At 43.8% G+C, this 18,918-nt stretch overlaps 1 protein-coding gene across 3 annotated transcripts; it reads left to right on the forward strand.

The window, feature by feature from the left end:
* Positions 1 to 495: 495 nt before the first annotated feature.
* Positions 496 to 16,728, forward strand: ZNF343 (zinc finger protein 343). Of its 3 annotated transcripts, none has more exons than XM_012755012.3 (5): positions 496 to 770; positions 5,036 to 5,301; positions 5,483 to 5,541; positions 6,243 to 6,369; positions 8,800 to 16,728. In XM_012755012.3, the coding sequence occupies exons 2-5, from the start codon at positions 5,259 to 5,261 to the stop codon at positions 10,872 to 10,874; spliced, it is 2,304 nt and encodes a 767-aa protein (XP_012610466.1). In that variant the 5' UTR covers positions 496 to 770; positions 5,036 to 5,258; the 3' UTR covers positions 10,875 to 16,728. The 3 variants fall into 3 exon arrangements, with proteins under 3 accessions (XP_012610466.1, XP_020137665.1, XP_012610467.1); XM_020282076.2 differs by having other exon boundaries at positions 5,145 to 5,301; XM_012755013.3 differs by lacking the exon at positions 5,483 to 5,541.
* Positions 16,729 to 18,918: the final 2,190 nt, after the last annotated feature.

Here is an 18,918-nt window from a genome sequence, read left to right on the forward strand (position 1 = left end):
TCCATCATCCTCATTTGCCTGCAAGTTAATAAAACTCCTCTTTTCTTCCCCTCAAACCACTTGTGCTCATTCTTCCCATGAGGCCTCAAGGACAAGTGTGAACTTTCAGTAACAAGAGTTTGTCATTAACTTTGTGAACTTCGACAATTGGCAACTGACCACAAGGCACCCCAAGGAGTGCACTGGAGTTGAGGGTAAGGGCACAACTGAGACTTGGGGAGATGGCTTTGTTCCTCTTTCACCCACCCGCAAATAAAATGATGACCCCAGGGGTGCGAGGAAAGCAGGAAGTCAAACCTAGATGGTGTCCAAGTAAGGTGATGTGTATGTTACGGAGCCTTAGCCCAGGGAGTTTAGCTAGACCAAGAAAGGAAAATGTGAACTGAAAGGTCTCCTGCAAACCATACCGCTTCACTAGTCAGACTGGCCATCGCCGGGATCCGGAAGCGAATCCCCGGATGTGGAAGCTGCCGCAGAGGCTTCTGGGGAGGGTAGTCTCTCTAAAGAACCGGCTGAAGAGACAGCTACGTCACTTGGAAAGCAGTACTTGTTTTTAGCATCGGTATTTGAAGAAAAGAGACGGGAGGCTGTCGCTGCAGTAGCCACTGCCCCATTGTCCTGTTAAATTAACAGGGCAGTTGCACGGCCCAGAAGCGGCTTCACGAGGGCCAGTGGGAGCCGGAGCCTGCGAGCATTCTGGGAACTGTACTTCCGGAGTTCTGGCGTAGGTCTGCGGCGGATGGCTGGAGGGACCGGTCCTGCTGGCTGTGGTGAGTGAGGCCTACTTGGGTGCTTGGCCCCAGGATGTCCCTTCCAGTGTCGGCAAAGGCCGGGCCTAGGTTAGGATCCAGGGTGGAGTGTGGCTGGTGGGGGAGTGCGGGCGGCGCAGGCGAGTGGCGCGAGTTTGGGTTTTAGAGGAGGGGTCGCGGCTCGAGGAGAGTGGGGCAAGAGTCTCGCAGTGCGAGAAAAGACCACCTTAGAAACCGAATTGAGTCCATTTGTGAGTCCTTATTAGCTGGCCAGGACTACTTCTGCCCTGCAGAATGGCAGGCACTGAAAGTAGCAATGAGCTAGGAAAAAAACTGGCCCTTTTAAAGGCAAAAACCACACTCTAAAAATCTAATTAGCAAGCACATTTACATAAGCAAGAGAAAGTGTTAATCTTACATTCTTACCTTGTTTAAGATAAGAATGATTACTTCCTGGCTGGGCGCGGTGGCTCACACCTGTAATCCTAGCACTCTGGGGGGCCAAGGCGGGCAGATTGCTCGAGGTCAAGAATTCGAAACCAGCTTGAGCACGAGCGAGACTCCGTCTCTACTTTAAATAGAAAGAAATTAATTGGCCAACTAATATAGAGAGAAATAAAAGTTAGCCGGGCATGGTGACGCATGCCTGTAGTCCCAAGCTACTCGGGAGGCTGAGGCAGAAGGATTGCTTGAGCCCAGGAGTTTGAGGTTGCTGTGAGCTAGGCTGATGCCCCAGCACTCACTCTAGCCTGGGTAACAAAGCGAGACTGTCTCAAAAAAAAAAAAAAAAAAAAAAAGATAAGAATTATCTTATCAATTGTTATCAGCACAAGGGTGGGGGTTGGAGCCTTGAGATAGGTTTTGTTGGAGTCACCTGCGGCAGCTAAGATTCAGCTGAGAGGGAGCCTCTGAAGCAGCCTAACTACCGGACAACATTAATCTTAGTTGAAATACATTCTGTATTCTGTGATCTAAGCCAGAACACATTCCACTAGGTATACAAAGCATGTCAGGTTTAATGAAAGAAGAATGCAACTTTTCCCTTCCATAGTAGCTTTTCTGATGTGAAACTGTCCTGCCATTCTTTGGAAAAGTCTACTTAGTCACAATGCATTACTATTCCTTCAAGGTACAGCTGAATTCAGTTTGCTAATGATTTATGCTTAGGATTTTTACATCTGATTTTATAAATGGAATTGACATTTAGTTTTCTTTTTCTGTAGTGCTCTTGCTTGCTTTTGGTGTCCTTGATGAAAGAGTTAGGAAGCATTTTTTAAATGTTTTAGAGCACTTAATATTTATTACAAGAATTACCTGTTCCTTAACATTTGTTAGAACTGACTAATAAAATTATGTGAAGCTGATGTCTTTTGGGGAGCAGATCTTTGGCTTCTTTTTCATTTTTTCTTTGGTTAATAATTTTTTCATTTTCTTTTTTCTTTTTTTTTTTTTTGACTTGATTTTAGGCAATTTATATTCTCCTAGGAAATTACCCATTTTTCTCAGTCTCTTCCCCTCCTCCCTCCCTATTGCCTCTTGTCTTTCCATCAGACTGTCCCCTTTGCCTGGAGTATTCCTTCTTGGATAGATGGGCAGCCTTTATCTTATTCCCTGAACAGCAGCATCCTTTTCATTTCTTTAGATCTTCACTGATAGCATTCTGTTCTGTGCTGAGTTAGGTTCCTTCTGAACAGTAGGTATCCCTGTCTGTTCTCTGGTTGTATGACAAGTGTAGGGACTGTGTCCTTTATTTTGACATTCTAGGCATAGCCACAGATCCTAGCACTGTGAAGTGCCAATCAATAGTGGGGACCAGGGCTGGCTGAGAGTGGGTTTGTGGGCTTCTGGCCTTATAGTAGCATGTTTCCCTCTTAATTGAATATCTTGGCATCCCCCTCTGTGGCCTCTCTTTTTTTTTTTTTTTTGAGACAGAGTCTCACTTTGTTGCCCAGGCTAGAGTGAGTGCCCTGGCGTCAGCCTAGCTCACAGCAACCTCAAACTCCTGGGCTCAAGCAATCCTTCTGCCTCAGCCTCCCGAGTAGCTGGGACTACAGGCATGCGCCACCATGCCCAGCTAATTTTTTCTATATATATTAGTTGGCTAATTAATTTCTTTCTATTTATAGTAGAGATAGGGTCTTGCTCTTGCTCAGGCTGGTTTTGAACTCCTGACCTCGAGCTATCCGCCCACCTTGGCCTCCGAGAGTGCTAGGATTACAGGCGTGAGCCACCATGCCCAGCCTGGCCTCTCCTTATCGGTATGTGTCCTACCCTGCTGAGCTCAGAAGTGACCATGTGACTTGATTTGCCAATGAGCTATGGTCAGAAGTGTCTCTTTGAGTAGAATTTCTTTTCTTTTTTTTTTTTTTTTTTTTGCCTTCTTGAGTGGTAAGCAATTGAGTAGAATTTCTAAGAGCCTGTGTATAGTTCTCCATCTTTCAACTGGCCATTTTACAAGTAGAGGCTATGCTGTTAGCCTTGGTCCTGGAGTGAAGGTAACTTGGCACAATTTCATTTAACAGATGAGGTACATGGAGCTCAAGTGAGAAATAAGCCTTCATTACATTAAACCACTGAGATTTAGGGGCAGGGGGCGTTTGTGAATAACTCAGCCCATCCTGACTTATATAGATCCTTTTCTCCATTTCACTCTGAGGGTTCTGTCTTCCGCAGGGTCAATTTCAAACCCTGTCTGCTTTTTGCCCATTCATTTAGTCATTTTTCAGTGGACATTATTTTAGGCAATGGTAAAGAAAAAGGGCTTTGGAATGAGAATCTTGGATTCTAGGCTTGGTCTGACACTGTAATCTTAAGGACAAACGAACCAACCTCTGAGTGCCTCAGTGTCCTCCTATGTGAGATGGAAAGAACAGCAGTGTCTGTTGTTGGCTGTGTTGAGAACAGTTGGCTGTGTTGTGAAGATGAGTACAACTCTGTGCTTGGTACAGACCCTGCTTTACAAATGTTAGCCACAGATACGAGTGTGACTAGGAGGAGGAGGGCTGTCTTTACCAGCTTAGGCTAAGTTGTTCTGCAGTAACACATGACCCCCAAATCACAATGGTTCACACAGCAATCTAACGTCAAACCCAGTCTTATTCCTCCTCCTTTGTAGATTGCCTTTAGTTCTGGACTATGACCTTTACCATAGAACCACGGTCCCATTTGGGAACATGCTGTTGTTAGGACAAGAGAAATGGTGGAATCATGCCATGCTTAGAAATGGCACTGTCATTTTCACTCATACTTCATTGTCTAAGGCAAGTCATGAGGCCACGCCTGATGTCAGGGTCAGGAAGTACAATCCTTTTATAGAGAAACAAATAATTGCAAATGATGATAAAGTCTACCTACTGTAGAGGCCTGTTTTATCCTAATCACTAGGATTAGATTAGCAAAAAGACTGAGATCCATTTCTTCTTACAAGAAGCTCACATTTTAATAAAGACAGTCATATAAAGAAAGAAATTGCAATACAGTATGATTAAGGTGAGATGCTGAGGACAAAAGAGAGAATGATCATCTCTGCCTCTGGTTTGGGGGGATGAATCACAAGAGCTTCTCAGGGGAACCCCAGCTAGCCCCAGAAGGGTGCCAGGCATTGGGAGGCCTGTTGTCATTTGGGCTGAGATCCTGGACGAGGTGTCTGAGGAGCTTCTGAGGGTGGCATAGCTCCTTGGGATCACATGAGTGGATAATTTTGACATGGGCCCATCAGGAGACACAAATGTGCCACTGTGATATAGTCATGTGATGCACATATATAGAAATGGAAGGTAGGGGGTTATATTTACAAAGTCACTGTGAGACCTGGAGCTCTCCCTTAGTTTAAGAAGGACTCAGTTTAGATCCCTGAAACTCCTGAGAATATGGGGACATAGAGGATTGAACACATATGGAACCTTGGGCCAGGAGAGTCAGAAGCTGAGTTCTGCAGGCCCTGGTTGGTTTGGAAGAAGACATTCAGAGGCTCTTTCTCCCTAGGCATTATGTTATCTTCTGTCTTCTCTTTGACTCAGGCTCCAGGTAGCAGAAATTGATCCAAGAAATGGAGTTTGAATCTGAGATGCAGAGGTGGAAGAAGTTGTACATTTTGAAAGCTAAGGGAGAGTGACAGGAGAAAGACTTGAGGGCTTAGAAATGAAAGTAGAATGAATGAAGGTAGAAAATCCATGGAGCCCATGTAGACACTCTGTTGAGTGAGCAGGGTGTGAGAGGAGGGTGTGTGAGGCTTAGGGCCTATAATAAAGGCCCCAGCAACATCAAATTGCTTCTCCATCTCTTAGGTTCTGGCTGCATGGAAACAAGATGGTCTTTTACAATTAAGTTTAGAAGACGTAACCCAACACAGCAGAAATCCACTTTAAGATGAAATAACATCTATCTGGCCCTCAGGCAGCATATCAAGGCATATACTGGGCTGACTCTGGGACCATGATGTTGCCTGATTCTTCTGTACTATGAGAGCAAGCTGGGGAGAAGATTTTGCCTTCAGAGAATGAGGAAGATATGGAGATCATGAAGAAATTGTCTCACAATAAAAAGGCAAGAGGTGAGAATTATTGAGGGTCTGGAGAGGTGAAGAGGGTGCCAAGGCTCCAGGTTCACTTGAGAATGCTTCAAAGGTCACAGCTGAGTGTAGTGGCTACTTTCTCCATCCTAAGGCTCAGAAAAGCTACTCTGAAAGCATCATGGGTGGTCTGGTTTCTCATAGCTGCTTTTTCTTCCCCTAGGTGTGCCTTCTAATTATACTTCCTGGCCCCAAGAAAAGGAGGGAAGGCCCCAAGTACTTGTGAGTTGGGGTTACTTTTTTTTTTCCTTTCTGAATTGCTGGCTCATTTCCCAGAAAATAGATGTATATTGTCTTTCTTGGGAAGGGAGAAGGCGCTCAACATTTAGGGAGATAAGTGAAGCATTAGGGGCTTTATTGAAAAAAGGTTGTTAAAATAATACATAGGCAAAGACAGGGATTTTACAGATCCCATTTAGTAATGGACTTTTCAAAAATACTTATTCCAGACCCCATCATTCACTCCCATTTTTCTCTGTAGTCAAAGTTTCCCTCCATTTTCTCCCTTTAATCTTTACCACTGCCTACTGCCCAGAACAAGCCCCAAGTCCATGATGCCTTTTTTCCTCTCCAGCCTATCCTCTGCTGTTCCATCTCTGAATTCCTTCATTACAAATCCTCAAGGTCACCATCCTGAACACTTGAGGTTTTCAAATTGATTTACAAATCATTTCTCCAATTAAATTGTAAGTGTTCAAGGGCCTAGGATGTGTTTTATGCATCAATTATGTTCCTCACAGGTTTTAACATAAAGCCAGACACATAGTAATGCCCAGAAGAATGTCATATGGAGAGCTGTGTACTCTGAAAAGAATCAATTCAACTTCTTACATATTCAGACTTTCTAGGGCCACCAGCTGTGCTCCTCACACAGGGAAAATCAATGATGACTTGCTGTAAGTTAATTTACTGCTTGTTTGTAGGCACCAGTTACATTCAGGGATGTGGCTGTGATCTTCACAGAGGCAGAATGGAAGACAATGAACTTGGAGCAAAAGAACCTATACAAAGAGGTGATGCTGGAGAATTGCAGGAATCTGCTCTCATTGGGTAAGGCTGTGTCCTTTCCTTCATTATTAATTCAGTAGAGATTTATTTATCACCTACTATGTACCAGACTAGATACTTAGAATACATTAATAAATGAACTAGTAATCCCTTCCTCTACTGGGCTTACTTTCTAGTGTAAGGAGACAGACAACAAACAAAAAGCTTCATATACAGGGATATTATAATATGGTATGTTAAGAGGTGATAACTGATACATAGTAAAAAAAAAATAAAGCAGGATAAAGGGGTATTAAATGTGATAAGATGGCTGGCTTAATTTTAAAATTGGGTATTTGAAATCAATAAGGAAGTAACATTTGACCCAAGAAAGTGTGGTGAGGAAGTTAAAACTCTGGCTATGTAGGGTAAGAGCATTTCAGGTGGAGGGAATCGTTGACACTAGGGCTTTAAAGAAAGGATGTGCCCACCCAGTGTAAGAAACTGCAAGAAGGCCAGTGAGGCTGGGGCCATAGTTTGCAAGGGGAGAGTAGTGAGAGATGCCTTCTGTGACAGAAGTTAAAATTAAGCATCAAATTTCTGTGGCTTTTGGGTTTTATAAATCCACCTGCCTCATACATACATATGGTCAGGCGCGGTGGCTCACACCTGTAATCCTAGCACTGTGGGAGGCCAAGGCGGGCAGATGGCTCAAGGTCAGGAGTTCAAAACCAGCCTGAGCAAGTGTGAGACCCTGTCTCTACTATTTTATAATAGTAATTGTAGAGACAACTAAAAATATATAGAAAAAATGAGGCACACATGGTGGTACATGCCTATAGTCCCAGCTACCCGGGAGGCTGAGACAGGAGGATTGCTTGAGCCCAGGAGTTTGAGGTTGCTGTGAGCTAGGGTGACGCTACAGCACTCTAGCAACAGAGTGAGACTCTGTCTCCAAAAACAAAAAAACATATAATGATTCTTTAAATCTGGCTTGATAAATCTATTGTTTACAACATTATTCTAGATCAGGGGTTGGCCAACTTTTTCTTTTTTCTTTTTGAGACAGTCTCACTTTGTTGCCCAGGCTACAGTGAGTGCCATGGCATCAGCCTAGCTCACAGCAACCTCAATCTCCTGGGCTCAAGCGATCCTACTGCCTCAGCCTCCTGAGCAGCTGGGACTACAGGCATGTGCCACCATGCTAATTTTTTGTGTATATTTTTTAGTTGTCATTTAATTTCTTTGTATTTATGGTAGAGACAGGGTCTCGCTCAGGCTGGTTTCGAACTCCTGACCTTGAGCAATCCCCCCGCCCCTTGAGCAATCCCCCCGCCCCTCGCCTCGGCCTCCCAGAGTGCTAAGATTATAGGTGTGAGCCACCGCGCCCAGCCCCAACTTTTTTTCTAAAGGTCCAAACAGTAACTATTTTGGGTTTTGCAGGTGGGGTGGTCTCTGTAACAACTCTCAGCTTGGCTTTTGTAATACAAAAGCAGCCATAAATAATGCATAAACAGATGAATATTCTAATAAAACTTTATTTATGGACACTGAAATTTGAATTTCATATAATTTTTATATATCATGAAATATCACTACTTTTTTTACTTTTTTCTAACCATTTAAAAATGGCCCCTAAGTGTATGAAAAGATGTTCAACTTCTTTTTTTTTTTTTAGACAGAGTCTTGCTTTGTTGCCCAGGCTAGAGTGAGTGCCATGGCATCAGCTTCGCTCACAGCAACCTCAAACTCCTGGGCTCAAGCAATCCTTCTGCCTCAGCCTCCCGAGTAGCTGGGACTACAGGCATGTGCCACCATGCCTGGCTAACTTTTTGTATATATATGTTTAGTTGGCCAATTAATTTCTTTCTATTTATAGTAGAGATGGGGTCTCGCTCTTGCTCAGGCTGGTTTTGAACTCCTGACCTCGAGCAATCCGCCCGCCTCGGCCTCCCAGAGTGCTAGGATTACAGGCGTGAGCCACCGCGCCTGGCCCATATAAAATCTCTTTAACCAATATTTCTCATATTTTCTCCTACATTTGAAAGCCTCCAGACTGGCTTTTTGTGTCTATCGGTCCCTTTTTTATAATAAGAAAAGCCATGAAGGAGATTTCCACATAGATCATAGAGACCGTTATCTTCAAGTAGAACACAAGAGTTGTGGACAGTATATATCAATGTGAGTGTGTATGGCTTAGATGATTTTACTAGAAGAGAAAGCCTAAGTATAATTGAAGCTGTTTACAGAGTAGATTTAAAAGTTTCCTAGTCTGACATATAGAAGATGTTTTTGGTGTGGGTTTTCTGGATTGCAGTAGGAAATGTAATGTGTAAAATGGAATGTAAGGGAGTTATTGGTTAGGATCAAATTGTACTGTACATATAGTATCAATTACAGAAGTGACAGAAAGATACTCTGGGACCTAATATAAGACAGAATAACCCAGCAGCCCCACTATGACTGCTCTAATGGAAAACTTTCTTTCCTCAGCAGAACCACAGCCAGAAACCTACGCTTGTCCCTTCTGTCTTCTGGCCACCTCCTGTCAGCAATTCCTCAGCCAACATGAGCTTCAGATCTTCCCGGGCTTATGTGCAGAAAATCACTTCCATCCAGGAAATTCCAGGCCAGGGCAGCAGGAGCAGCAGTGTTCTGGTCAAAGCTGCTGGAGTAAAAACACAGAAGATCAAGAGGGAGAAGTCAGCTCCAAACCCTCGTCTGCAAAGACAGAGGAGAGAGAGACCTCAAGGGCATTCTCTAGCCCACTCCAAGGACAGTCAGCAAGTCCTAGTGAAGGCAACATGGTGGTGGAAATAGAGCCCATCTCAGCCCAAAGGATAAACCTTGTGCAACCAGACAAAGGATTGAAAGAATTAGAAACCTTGAGATTTGGAGCAATCAACTGTGGAGTGTATGAACCAGACTATAGCCTGGAATCAGACTTTCTTACAAACCCGAGAATCCTCTTAGGGAAGAAGCCCTATGTGTGCCGTGAGTGTGGCCGAGGTTTTAGCCAGATGTCAATCCTTATTAACCACCAGAGGACACACTCAGGGGAGAAGCCATATGAATGCCGTGAATGTGGGCGAGGCTTTAGCCAGAAGTCCAGCCTCAACAGACACCAGAGAACACATTCAGAAGAGAACCCTTATAGGTGCAGAGAGTGTGGGCAAAGCTTTAGAAATAAGTCCATCCTCGATAGACATCAGTGGACTCACTTGAGGGAGAAGCCCTATGTTTGCAGCGAGTGTGGGCGAGGCTTTAGCAAGAAGTCATCCTTCATCAGACACCAGAGGACACACTCAGGTGAGAAACCCTACGCTTGCCTGGAGTGTAGACAAGGCTTTAGTGATAAGTCAACCCTCAGAAAACACCAGAGCATGCACTCAGGGGAGAAGCTTTATGTTTGTAGGGAGTGTGGCCAAGGCTTTAACCAGAGATCACTTCTCCTTGTCCACCAGAGGACGCACTCAGGGGATAAGCCCTATGTTTGCAGGGAGTGTGGGCGAGGCTTTAAACATAGGTCAACCCTCATCAGACACCATCGGACCCATTCAATGGAGAAGCCTTATGTGTGCAGTGAGTGTGGCCGAGGCTTTAGCCAGATGTCAATCCTTATTAAACACCAGAGGACACACTCAGGGGAGAAGCCATATGAGTGCCGTGAGTGTGGGCGAGGCTTTAGCCAGAAGTCAAATCTCATCAGACACCAGAGGACACACTCAGATGACAAGCCTTACATTTGTAGGGAGTGTGGGCGAGGCTTTTGTGACAAATCGACCCTTGTCATACATGAACGGACACACTCAGGAGAGAAGCCTTACGTATGCAATGATTGTGGGCGAGGCTTTAAAGACAGGTCAACCCTCATCAGACACCATCGGACCCATTCAATGGAGAAGCCTTATGTGTGCAGTGATTGTGGCCGGGGCTTTAGCCAGAAGTCACACCTTCTTGGCCACCAGAGGACGCACTCATGGGAGAAGTACTATGTTTGCAGGGAGTGTGGGCGAGGCTTTGGCCGAAAGTCAAATCTCATCAGACACCAGAGGACACACTCAGATGACAAGCCTTATGTTTGTAGGGAGTGTGGGCAAGGCTTTTGTGACAAGTCGACCCTCATTGCGCATGTGAAAACACACTCAGGAGAGAAGCCTTACATGTGCAGTGAGTGTGGCCGGGGCTTTAGCTGGAGGTCACGCCTCCTTGGCCACCAGAGGACGCACTCAGGGGAGAAGTACTATGTTTGCAGGGAGTGTGGGCGGGGTTTTTGCCACCAGTCAAATCTTATCAAACACCGGAGGACACACTCAGATGACAAGCCTTATGTTTGTAGGGAGTGTGGGCGAGGCTTTTGTGACAAGTCAACCCTCATTGTGCATGAGAGGACACACTCAGGAGAGAAGCCTTACGTGTGCAGTGAGTGTGGCCGGGCCTTTAGCTTGAGGGCACGGCTCGTTGTCCACCTGAGGACACACTCAGGGGAGAAGTACTATGTTTGCAGGGAGTGTGGGCGAGGCTTTGGCCACATGTCAGATCTCCTCAGACACCAGAGGACACACTGAGGGAGAAGCCTTGTGTATGCAGGGCTCATGGGCAGACTTGAGCAATCAGTCAGATCTCATCTTACACCAGAGAGACTCACGGGGAATAGTCCCCATGTGTGCTGGAGTGTAAATGAAGTTTCAGAAAGCTGTCAACCCTCATCAGGCACCAGGGGACACATGTAGGAGAGGAGCCTCTGAGTACAGAAAGGGTAACTAGCTATAAGTCAGCCTTCAGCATACATGAGAAGATACACTTAGGGGAGAAATTTTGTATGTGCAGGGACTGTGGGTGAGGCTGCAACAATGAATCAACATTTGGTGAGCATCCAGCACCAGTCACATGTTCAGGGAGTGTTGAGCATTTGCAAAAGAAGAAACAGGCACAAGGTGGCACTCTCAGGAGGAGGTCTTTGTTTGCAGGGAGTGTGGGCAAGGCTTTTGTAGCCACACACTGCAGGGAGGACCTGTCTCACACGGGGCACTTTGGAGCTCCACCCAGATGAGCTTGTCAGGGCTGACAGCGCAGCTGCTTGAGAGAACGGTGCTGCTGCTGCCAGAGCTGCATTCCTCACCTGGACTGGCTCTCAGCCCCAGAGAGCTGCACAATGACTGGTTGATGGAGGGGGACAAAACCCCACTCTTTGACTTAACTGGGACAACTCCAAAGGTCCATCCCAGATCCAGAGGTCCACTGGACTGAATGATCTATCAGTTGCAAACACATTGTGGACCAGCTTCTTTCTGCCCAGCGCTACCGTTGAGTCTCCCCAGTTAACCCTCAATTCTCCATCTAATTGTCTCTCCAGGGAATCTGACCTAAGACATCTGTGGTGTAAAAGGAGTGTGGCTGAGGCTGTGGCCATAAATCAGCCCTCAACAAATCACAGAGTACACAGAGTAGAAGCTCTGTGTGCAGGGAGAATGGGCAAGGACTTAGGAAAAAGGCACACCTCGTCAGAGAACAGCTTTTTTGGGACAAGCTTTTATGTGAGTGGGGAGGGAGAATGTGAGACACTTAGCGGTAAGTGAAGCCTCCTCTTATACCAGAGGACACACTGAGGGAGAAGACCTGTGTGGGCAGGGTTTGTGGGTGGAGCTTTATCTCTGTCTCTCCTCAACAGACTTACCAGGGCAGGTCTTGCCTCCACAAATCACTACCTCACCTAGCTCTGAGGGGGTTTCAGGAGATGTGTTGGCTTCCCCTGAACTCTGTGAGTGAAGATGGCAATTACAATTAAATAGACTCCCTGCTCCCACACTTTTTGCAACCAGATGGAATAAAAAAGTAAGCTTTATTTAAGTAATCAAAAAATGATTACTGGGCATGGTGGCTCATGCCTATAGTCCCCGCTACTCAGGAGGTTGAGGTGGGAGGACCTCTTGAGCCCAAGAATTTGAGACCCTGTCTTATATTAAACAAAGTTAAAAAAAATATGTTGTTTTAGTTTCAGGCACAAGTTCTTTCCCCTGTTTTTCTATCCTTTTATTTTAGTCAAAATTTCTTTAATAAGCTCAGGCTGTGTATATCTTAGTCACTCATCTGACCGGAAAGGCTCAAGGAATTAAGATTGACAGCCTGGGATTCCTGCATGAATTCAACCTTTGAGAGTCAATCTAATAGATTTCTTAGAGAATCTGATCCTTTTCATGGGAGGAGTGATTATGTTGAGACAGGCCAGCTGCAAGGAGGGCGTGTCCCAGGTCTCTGGGACTGGCTGCTGCTTCTCCCCACTGATTATCTCCTTTAGCTTCTGTGAAAGCTCCCTCCCCAGAGTGTCCTTTCTTTCTGGTCTCCATGCAGTTCTCTTTGCTGAATCTTCTCTATCCCATTGAAGTATTGTGGTTCCTTAATGATCTGTTCATGTCCTCTAGGGACATGTTCCAGGGACCCTTTAACCACAGCCCCTCTGCAGCCTTCCAGGTTCCAGGGGCAGGTCCTTTAACCACACCCAAACCCTTCTCCAGTCATGAGTCATTGCTTTGGGGCTCTTAGCTCCTCTCCATGTCAGATCAACAATAATGGATGTACAGGCAGGCCCCTAAAACACAGCTCCAATACCATGTCCCATCAGCTCTCCAGTCCTAGAGTCCAATTCTGCTAATGGTACCCACATACCACCCCTCTAATAACTGGTCTAAGACAATCTACCCATACCCCCTCTATTGTTTTTCAGACCAACAACCTGCTTTTTAGCCACACACTTTTCCGATCCTCCCTCAGAGCCCAAATTGCCTAGGTTTTTGACAACTCCACATACCCTAGCTCTGTCTTTTAGGTCCTGGGCCAATAACTATTAACTGGAGAGGGTCTGCCAAGGCTCTAGCAAATGTATGAGAGTCACTGGCTCCAAGGCCTCTACCCACTTCCCCAGGCATGAAGTCAGCTGCCTTAATTTGTTTTCTGCTGTACATACTGAGTAATTTATAATGAACAGAAATTTATTTGGCTCATGATTCTGGAGGTTGGGAAGTTCATGAACATGGTGTTGGTATCTGGCAAGGGCCTTCATGCTGCATCATCCCATGGCAGAAGGTAGAAGGGCAAGTGAATATGTGAGATAAAGGTGGCTAAGCTTTTCTTTTTAATCAGGAACCTACTCCAGTGATAACTAACCCACTCTTGTGATATGGACATTAATCCATTCATGAGGATTCAGCCCTCCTGAGCTAACCACCTCTTAAAGGTCCTACCTCTTAATCCCATCACAGTGGCAAATTGCAACATGAGTTTTGGAGGGCATGTTCAAACCATCACATCCACTTTCCAGCTCCGGTGGGGAAAAATGATGGGATCACCTGGGAGTGTGGGTCCCCACCCTTTGCCAGATTCCCCTCTAGTCCTTATATCAGAACTAACCCTATAACACCAACATTTTGCTTCTGGTCAGAACTGGAAGCCACTAAGGGGAAAGTATGTAGGTATGTAATGGGGTCTGAAGAGGGAAGAGATAGACCCTCCTCATTCTGGATAATCTCAACACCCCTCCCTATGTTCTGCCACTGGGAAAGAAAAAAGCAAAAAAGAAAACCATCACCTGTCCTTGGAAAAAAAAGGGTGGAAAGAAAAAATGATGCAGAATTTTTTTTAAATTCCTGAGCTCAAGAGATCCTCTTGAGTCAGCCTCCTCAGTAGCTGGGACTAATGGCACATACCACCATGCCTGGTTACCATGACCTTGAATCCTGAACCCACCATCATTCTTCCTCACTTCCAGTTTTAGAATTGTCTTTGTCATGTTGATTTTTGGTGAGTTTTCTGAAAAAATGGTAGTGGATCGCGAAAAATGAACATCAATTTTACTATGGGAACATTTGACCTACTAATCGCAATGGGCAAAAACAATGAAATTAGACCAAAAAACTTGTAGAAATGGGACTACTGGGGGCAGTAAGGTAGTACCTCTTGTGATGAGTCCAAATGAGTCACCTGGAGTCACAGAGTATTTGGGTTGTGGGGACTTTCAAGATGGCTGGCAACTTGATAGCACCTGGTTATGAAATTAGGTACAGTGATTCAGATTAGAGGTGAAATAATTTATACACATAAAGCTTTACCTTAATTTTAAAATAGCTGTATGTGTATGTTTCATCTATTCAAAGTAAGCACATATTTTGTAATTTTTTTTTCTAAAACAACAGATGGTAGTATAAACATGAGATTCTCTCATTGCATAATCTTTTTTTCATTAGTAAATATCACATGCTTTTTTTATTTTCTCCTAATGTGCATAAAACATAAGGGATGAAACCTATGTTCTCATTGTAGAAAGATTATTTTTATCTAGCCCTGTACCTTACTCATTAATTTTAATCTAGAAATTGTTTTGAAGAATAGCCAAACCACTCAGCTCTTCTTTAATTAAAGAGAAATTTGAGCCAGGTTGAAACATGACATTTTAGAATCTTAAAAAAAAGAAACAACTAGATGTCTAGAGTTTCACTCACCATTGTTCTTAAAAGGATAAAAGCATTCCTTCTCTGAGTGTTAGGGCAACAGTGGAGGACTGGAGAAGTCTCACAAAGCCTTCACACAGGGGTAGGCTATGCTGTCATCTGCTGTTGATGTAGACCCCAAGGTCAAGTCCCAACCTACCTACCCAGCTCACTGAGCTCTCAGTCAGAGCAGCTGGTTCAGCCAGCACCCTCACTGCTGCTAGTCACCATTTCTTACCTTTGCCCTACGTTCCAATTCCTTTGGGAGCCAGAAAGCTATTTTTTGGCTGGGAAGAAGAGAAATTAATTTTGTGAATTTTAAGACTACTTAAAATAATTTTTGTCTGAGCTTCCTCTCTTCTGTGTTCTGTTCTAGTAGCAAACTGCCAGTAAAAGAGGCTTGCTTGTCTTTTGAGAGAAGGGATCAACCTGTAAAAATCTTAGAGTAAATAAATTGTGTAATATTGGAGGTATGCCTCACTAAGCTAGTAAAATTATAAAAAACATTTCAGATCAGATTTCCTGATGAATATATTGAAAAAGAAATTTTACATGGAGTTGGAGATCTGGAAGAGATGCTGCAGGGAATCTAAGAGGAAACTTAAGGGAATGAAAGATAAAGTGTGATATAGCACTGAGACCAGGATAAACTTGGCAGTTGTCCAGGCACAATTTATATCTGAACTAGGGCGATAGCAGAGTGGGCTGAAAGAGAAGACAGACTTCGTAGGATTTGTCTTCAAAGCATGTGGTGTTTGCCTGGATATAGATGACAGGGGAGAATATATGAGAACTCCCACAAACACAGCTTTCCAACAGAAGACATATTTGCAAAAGAGTTCTCACCCCTCCAGGAATCCAAGTAGAAAGTCAACATCTCTCTTATCTGTGTTTATCTTAAGACTAGTTCCTTCTCTGAGGGTGGGTTGAACTGGCTGTGCTCCTTTTCCCAAATTTGGGATTGTGGCCTATCTGTGTGGTAGAATATGTTTGTGAGCCTGTGGAATTGTCAGTTATTAACTTACTGTTTCAGCTCTAGATTTACCTGATCTGTAAAAATGGATCTGGACTCTTTGCTTCCTCTGCCACCTGGGTAAGGTTTATCAGTAGAGGGCACTGGACAACACTACAGGAAGAAGGGCCCTCTTTCTTGGGTCAGATTGCTCTTTCACCAGTCCCCTACAAAGTACTCTTTATCCTTTACATTCCTTGGCCAGTGAAGTTTTCTCCCACATTAAATGCCTGCAGGACAGCTTTCTCCACTGATTGGCCACCATGTTTTCTCTAGCTCTTCACTCAGGCACAGGTGGCTTAGCTGGGAACCCAAACAGCACAGGCCTGTGCCCCAGCCCAGGTTGCTGCTCATACACCCTTTTCTCAGCCCCACAGGTATATATGCTGGGGGACCCACAGAACTGGCTGTCTAGCAAGCAGGCCGTCTGACTTCCATCCTACGCAGAGGCTCAGAGCCTCCCCAGTGTAGGTGGCTGTTCCTGTGACCCTCTACTCAGCTCCAGTGCATGCACACCAGGGCTCCAGCAGCTGCCCTTAGCTGCCCCAGCCCAAGCTGTGCACAGGAGTTCACTAGGTTCCTATAGCCTCCATTTCCAGCAGTGCTTTGGCCCCTCCACTCATCTACCCATCAGCCTTGGCTCTATCTGTTTCCTTGGGCCTTCCCCACACAGACACCACATAACCCAGGCCTTATGTCAGCATCAACACCCCCAATCTCTGCATTCTCAACTTCCTCTGTGCACCTGTCTGTCAGCTTTGGCTTATTTGTGACCCAGAAGGTTATTCTTGCTTGCCTAGTGACTTTGGAGCAGCTCTGGCCTAGACAACCCCCCAGCTTCTCCAGTGAGCTGTTAGGAATGAACTTTCTTTCCAAGTTTATCCTTCCTTGGGTACTCTCCCTTAGCTGTAGGATTTTTTTCAATATTTATAGTTATTCTCTCATTATTGTCTAATAATTTTTTATGTTGAATTTCCCATTAAAATTACTATATGGTTTCTGTCTTCTGATTAAACCCAGATTGATACAAGTGTGAATGTATATGTGTATGTTTTTTATATGAGACCAAAGACATGAATTTTGACTGCATTTATTCAGTGAAGAACCCAGAGATAATTCAAGGAAATAATTCAAATCAAAGTTATTAATACTCAGCTGGGGCTATGACGCTGACTCCAGACAAGAAATTTAATGGTCTAGACCATAGGTTGGTGAAGTACAGCCTGAAAACCACTGGCCTACTACCTGTTTTTGTGTGGCCTTGAGCTAAGAATGGTTTTTACATGTTAAATGGTTGAAAAGAATCAAAAGTAGAATAATATTTTGTGACACATATCTGTGTCCGCAAATAAAATTTTATTGGACCCCAACCACACTAATTTGCTACATATTATCTATAGCTGCTTTCATGTTACATGGTAAAGTTGAGTAATTGCAATAGAGACCATATGGCCCACAAACCCTAAAATACTATCTGGCCCTTGACCAAAAAAGTTTATAGGAAACTAGTCTTATTTTAAAAAACTAAGTTTGCACCCTCCTGATCTAGTCTGAAGTTTGGAAACATTTTATCAAATAAAGGCTAAATGAATTGCCTGCTTAACCAGCTCTGGAATCCATGACCCCCCTCTTCCTTATTTGTAAAAATTGGCAAACTAATTCTAAAAGTTACGTAGCATTTCAAGGGATTTAGAAGAGCCAAAACAATCTTGAAAAAGTAGGAGGATTCATACATCCTGATTTCCAAACTTACTACAAAGCAATGGTAACCAAAATATAGTATGGTACTGGCATAAGGATAGACATATATAGGAGATTAGTGGAATAGAATTGAAAGTCCAGAAATAAAACCACATGTCAATGGTCAACTAATTTTCCACCAGGATGACAGGATTATTCAATGGGGGAAAGAATAATCTTTTCACCAAATGGTGTTGGGACAACTGGATATCTGCCTACAAAAGAATAAAGTCTGACCATTACCTTATACCACATATGAAAATTAACTAAAATTATCTCACAGATCTAAATATAAGAGCTAAAACTATAAAATTATTAGAAGAAAACAAGGGGATAAATATCTCATTTGGCAATAGATTCTTAGTATTACATAAAAACACATGAACAGCAACAAAAACTATAAATTAGACTTCATCAAAATTAAAAAATTTGTGCAGGGCACTTTTAAGAAAATGAAAAGACAACCTACAGAATGGGAGAAAATCTGTATAAACCATATATCTGATAACTTGTATCTAGAATATATAAAGAATTCTTGCAGGCCGGGTGCAGTTGCTCACACCTGTAATCCTAGCACTCTGGGAGGCTGAGGCAGGCGGATCACTCAAGATCAGGAGTTCGAAACCAGCCTAAGCAAGAGTAAGACCCCGTCTCTACTATAAATAGAAATAAATTAATTGGCCAACTAATGTATATAGAAAAAATTAGCCAGGCATGGTGGCGCATGCCTGTAGTCCCAGCTACTCAGGAGGCTGAGGCAGAAGGATTGCTTGAGCCCAGGAGATTGAGGTTGCTGTGAGCTAGGCTGACGCCACGGCACTCACTCTAGCTGGGGCAACAAAGCGAGACTCTGTCTCAAAAAAAAAAAAAAAAAAAGAATTCTTGCAATTAAATAATAAAAGACAAATAAAAATGAGCAAAGGATCTGAATGGACATTTCTCCAAGGATGATATATATAAATGGCCAATAAGCACATGAAACAATGCTGAACATCATCATTCACGAGGCAAATGCAAAACAACCATGATGTGATAGATCCACTTCATACTCTTTAGGATGGCTTGAATCAAAAAGTCAGATAATAACAAGTGTTGGTGAAGATGTGGAGAAATCAGAACCCCTGTACACTGCTTGTGGGAATGTATAATGATGAAGCCACTTTGGAAAATAATCTGGCAGTTACTTAAATGATTAAACAGTTATCATATGACTTAGAAATTCCACTCCTCGCTATAGACCCCAAAGAAATGAAAGCATATGTCCTCTTGAAAACTTGTACACGAATATTTATAGCAGCATTATTCATAATAGCCAAAAGGTGGAAACAACCCAAATATTCAACAGATGAATGGATAAACAAAATGTGGTACAGTAGT

The sequence above is a fragment of the Microcebus murinus genome, chromosome 16 (assembly GCF_040939455.1).
Source record: "Microcebus murinus isolate Inina chromosome 16, M.murinus_Inina_mat1.0, whole genome shotgun sequence".
Classification (NCBI taxonomy): Eukaryota; Metazoa; Chordata; class Mammalia; order Primates; family Cheirogaleidae; genus Microcebus; species Microcebus murinus.

Excerpts from the sequence above, each read along its gene's own strand:
- ZNF343 (XM_012755012.3), top strand. The coding sequence starts at position 5,259 with ATGGAGATCATGAAGAAATTGTCTCACAATAAAAAGGCAAGAG. Across the intron at positions 5,302-5,482 it reads TCACAATAAAAAGGCAAGAG|GTGTGCCTTCTAATTATACT; the intron begins GTGAGAATTATT and ends TTCTTCCCCTAG. Across the intron at positions 6,370-8,799 it reads CAGGAATCTGCTCTCATTGG|CAGAACCACAGCCAGAAACC; the intron begins GTAAGGCTGTGT and ends TTCTTTCCTCAG.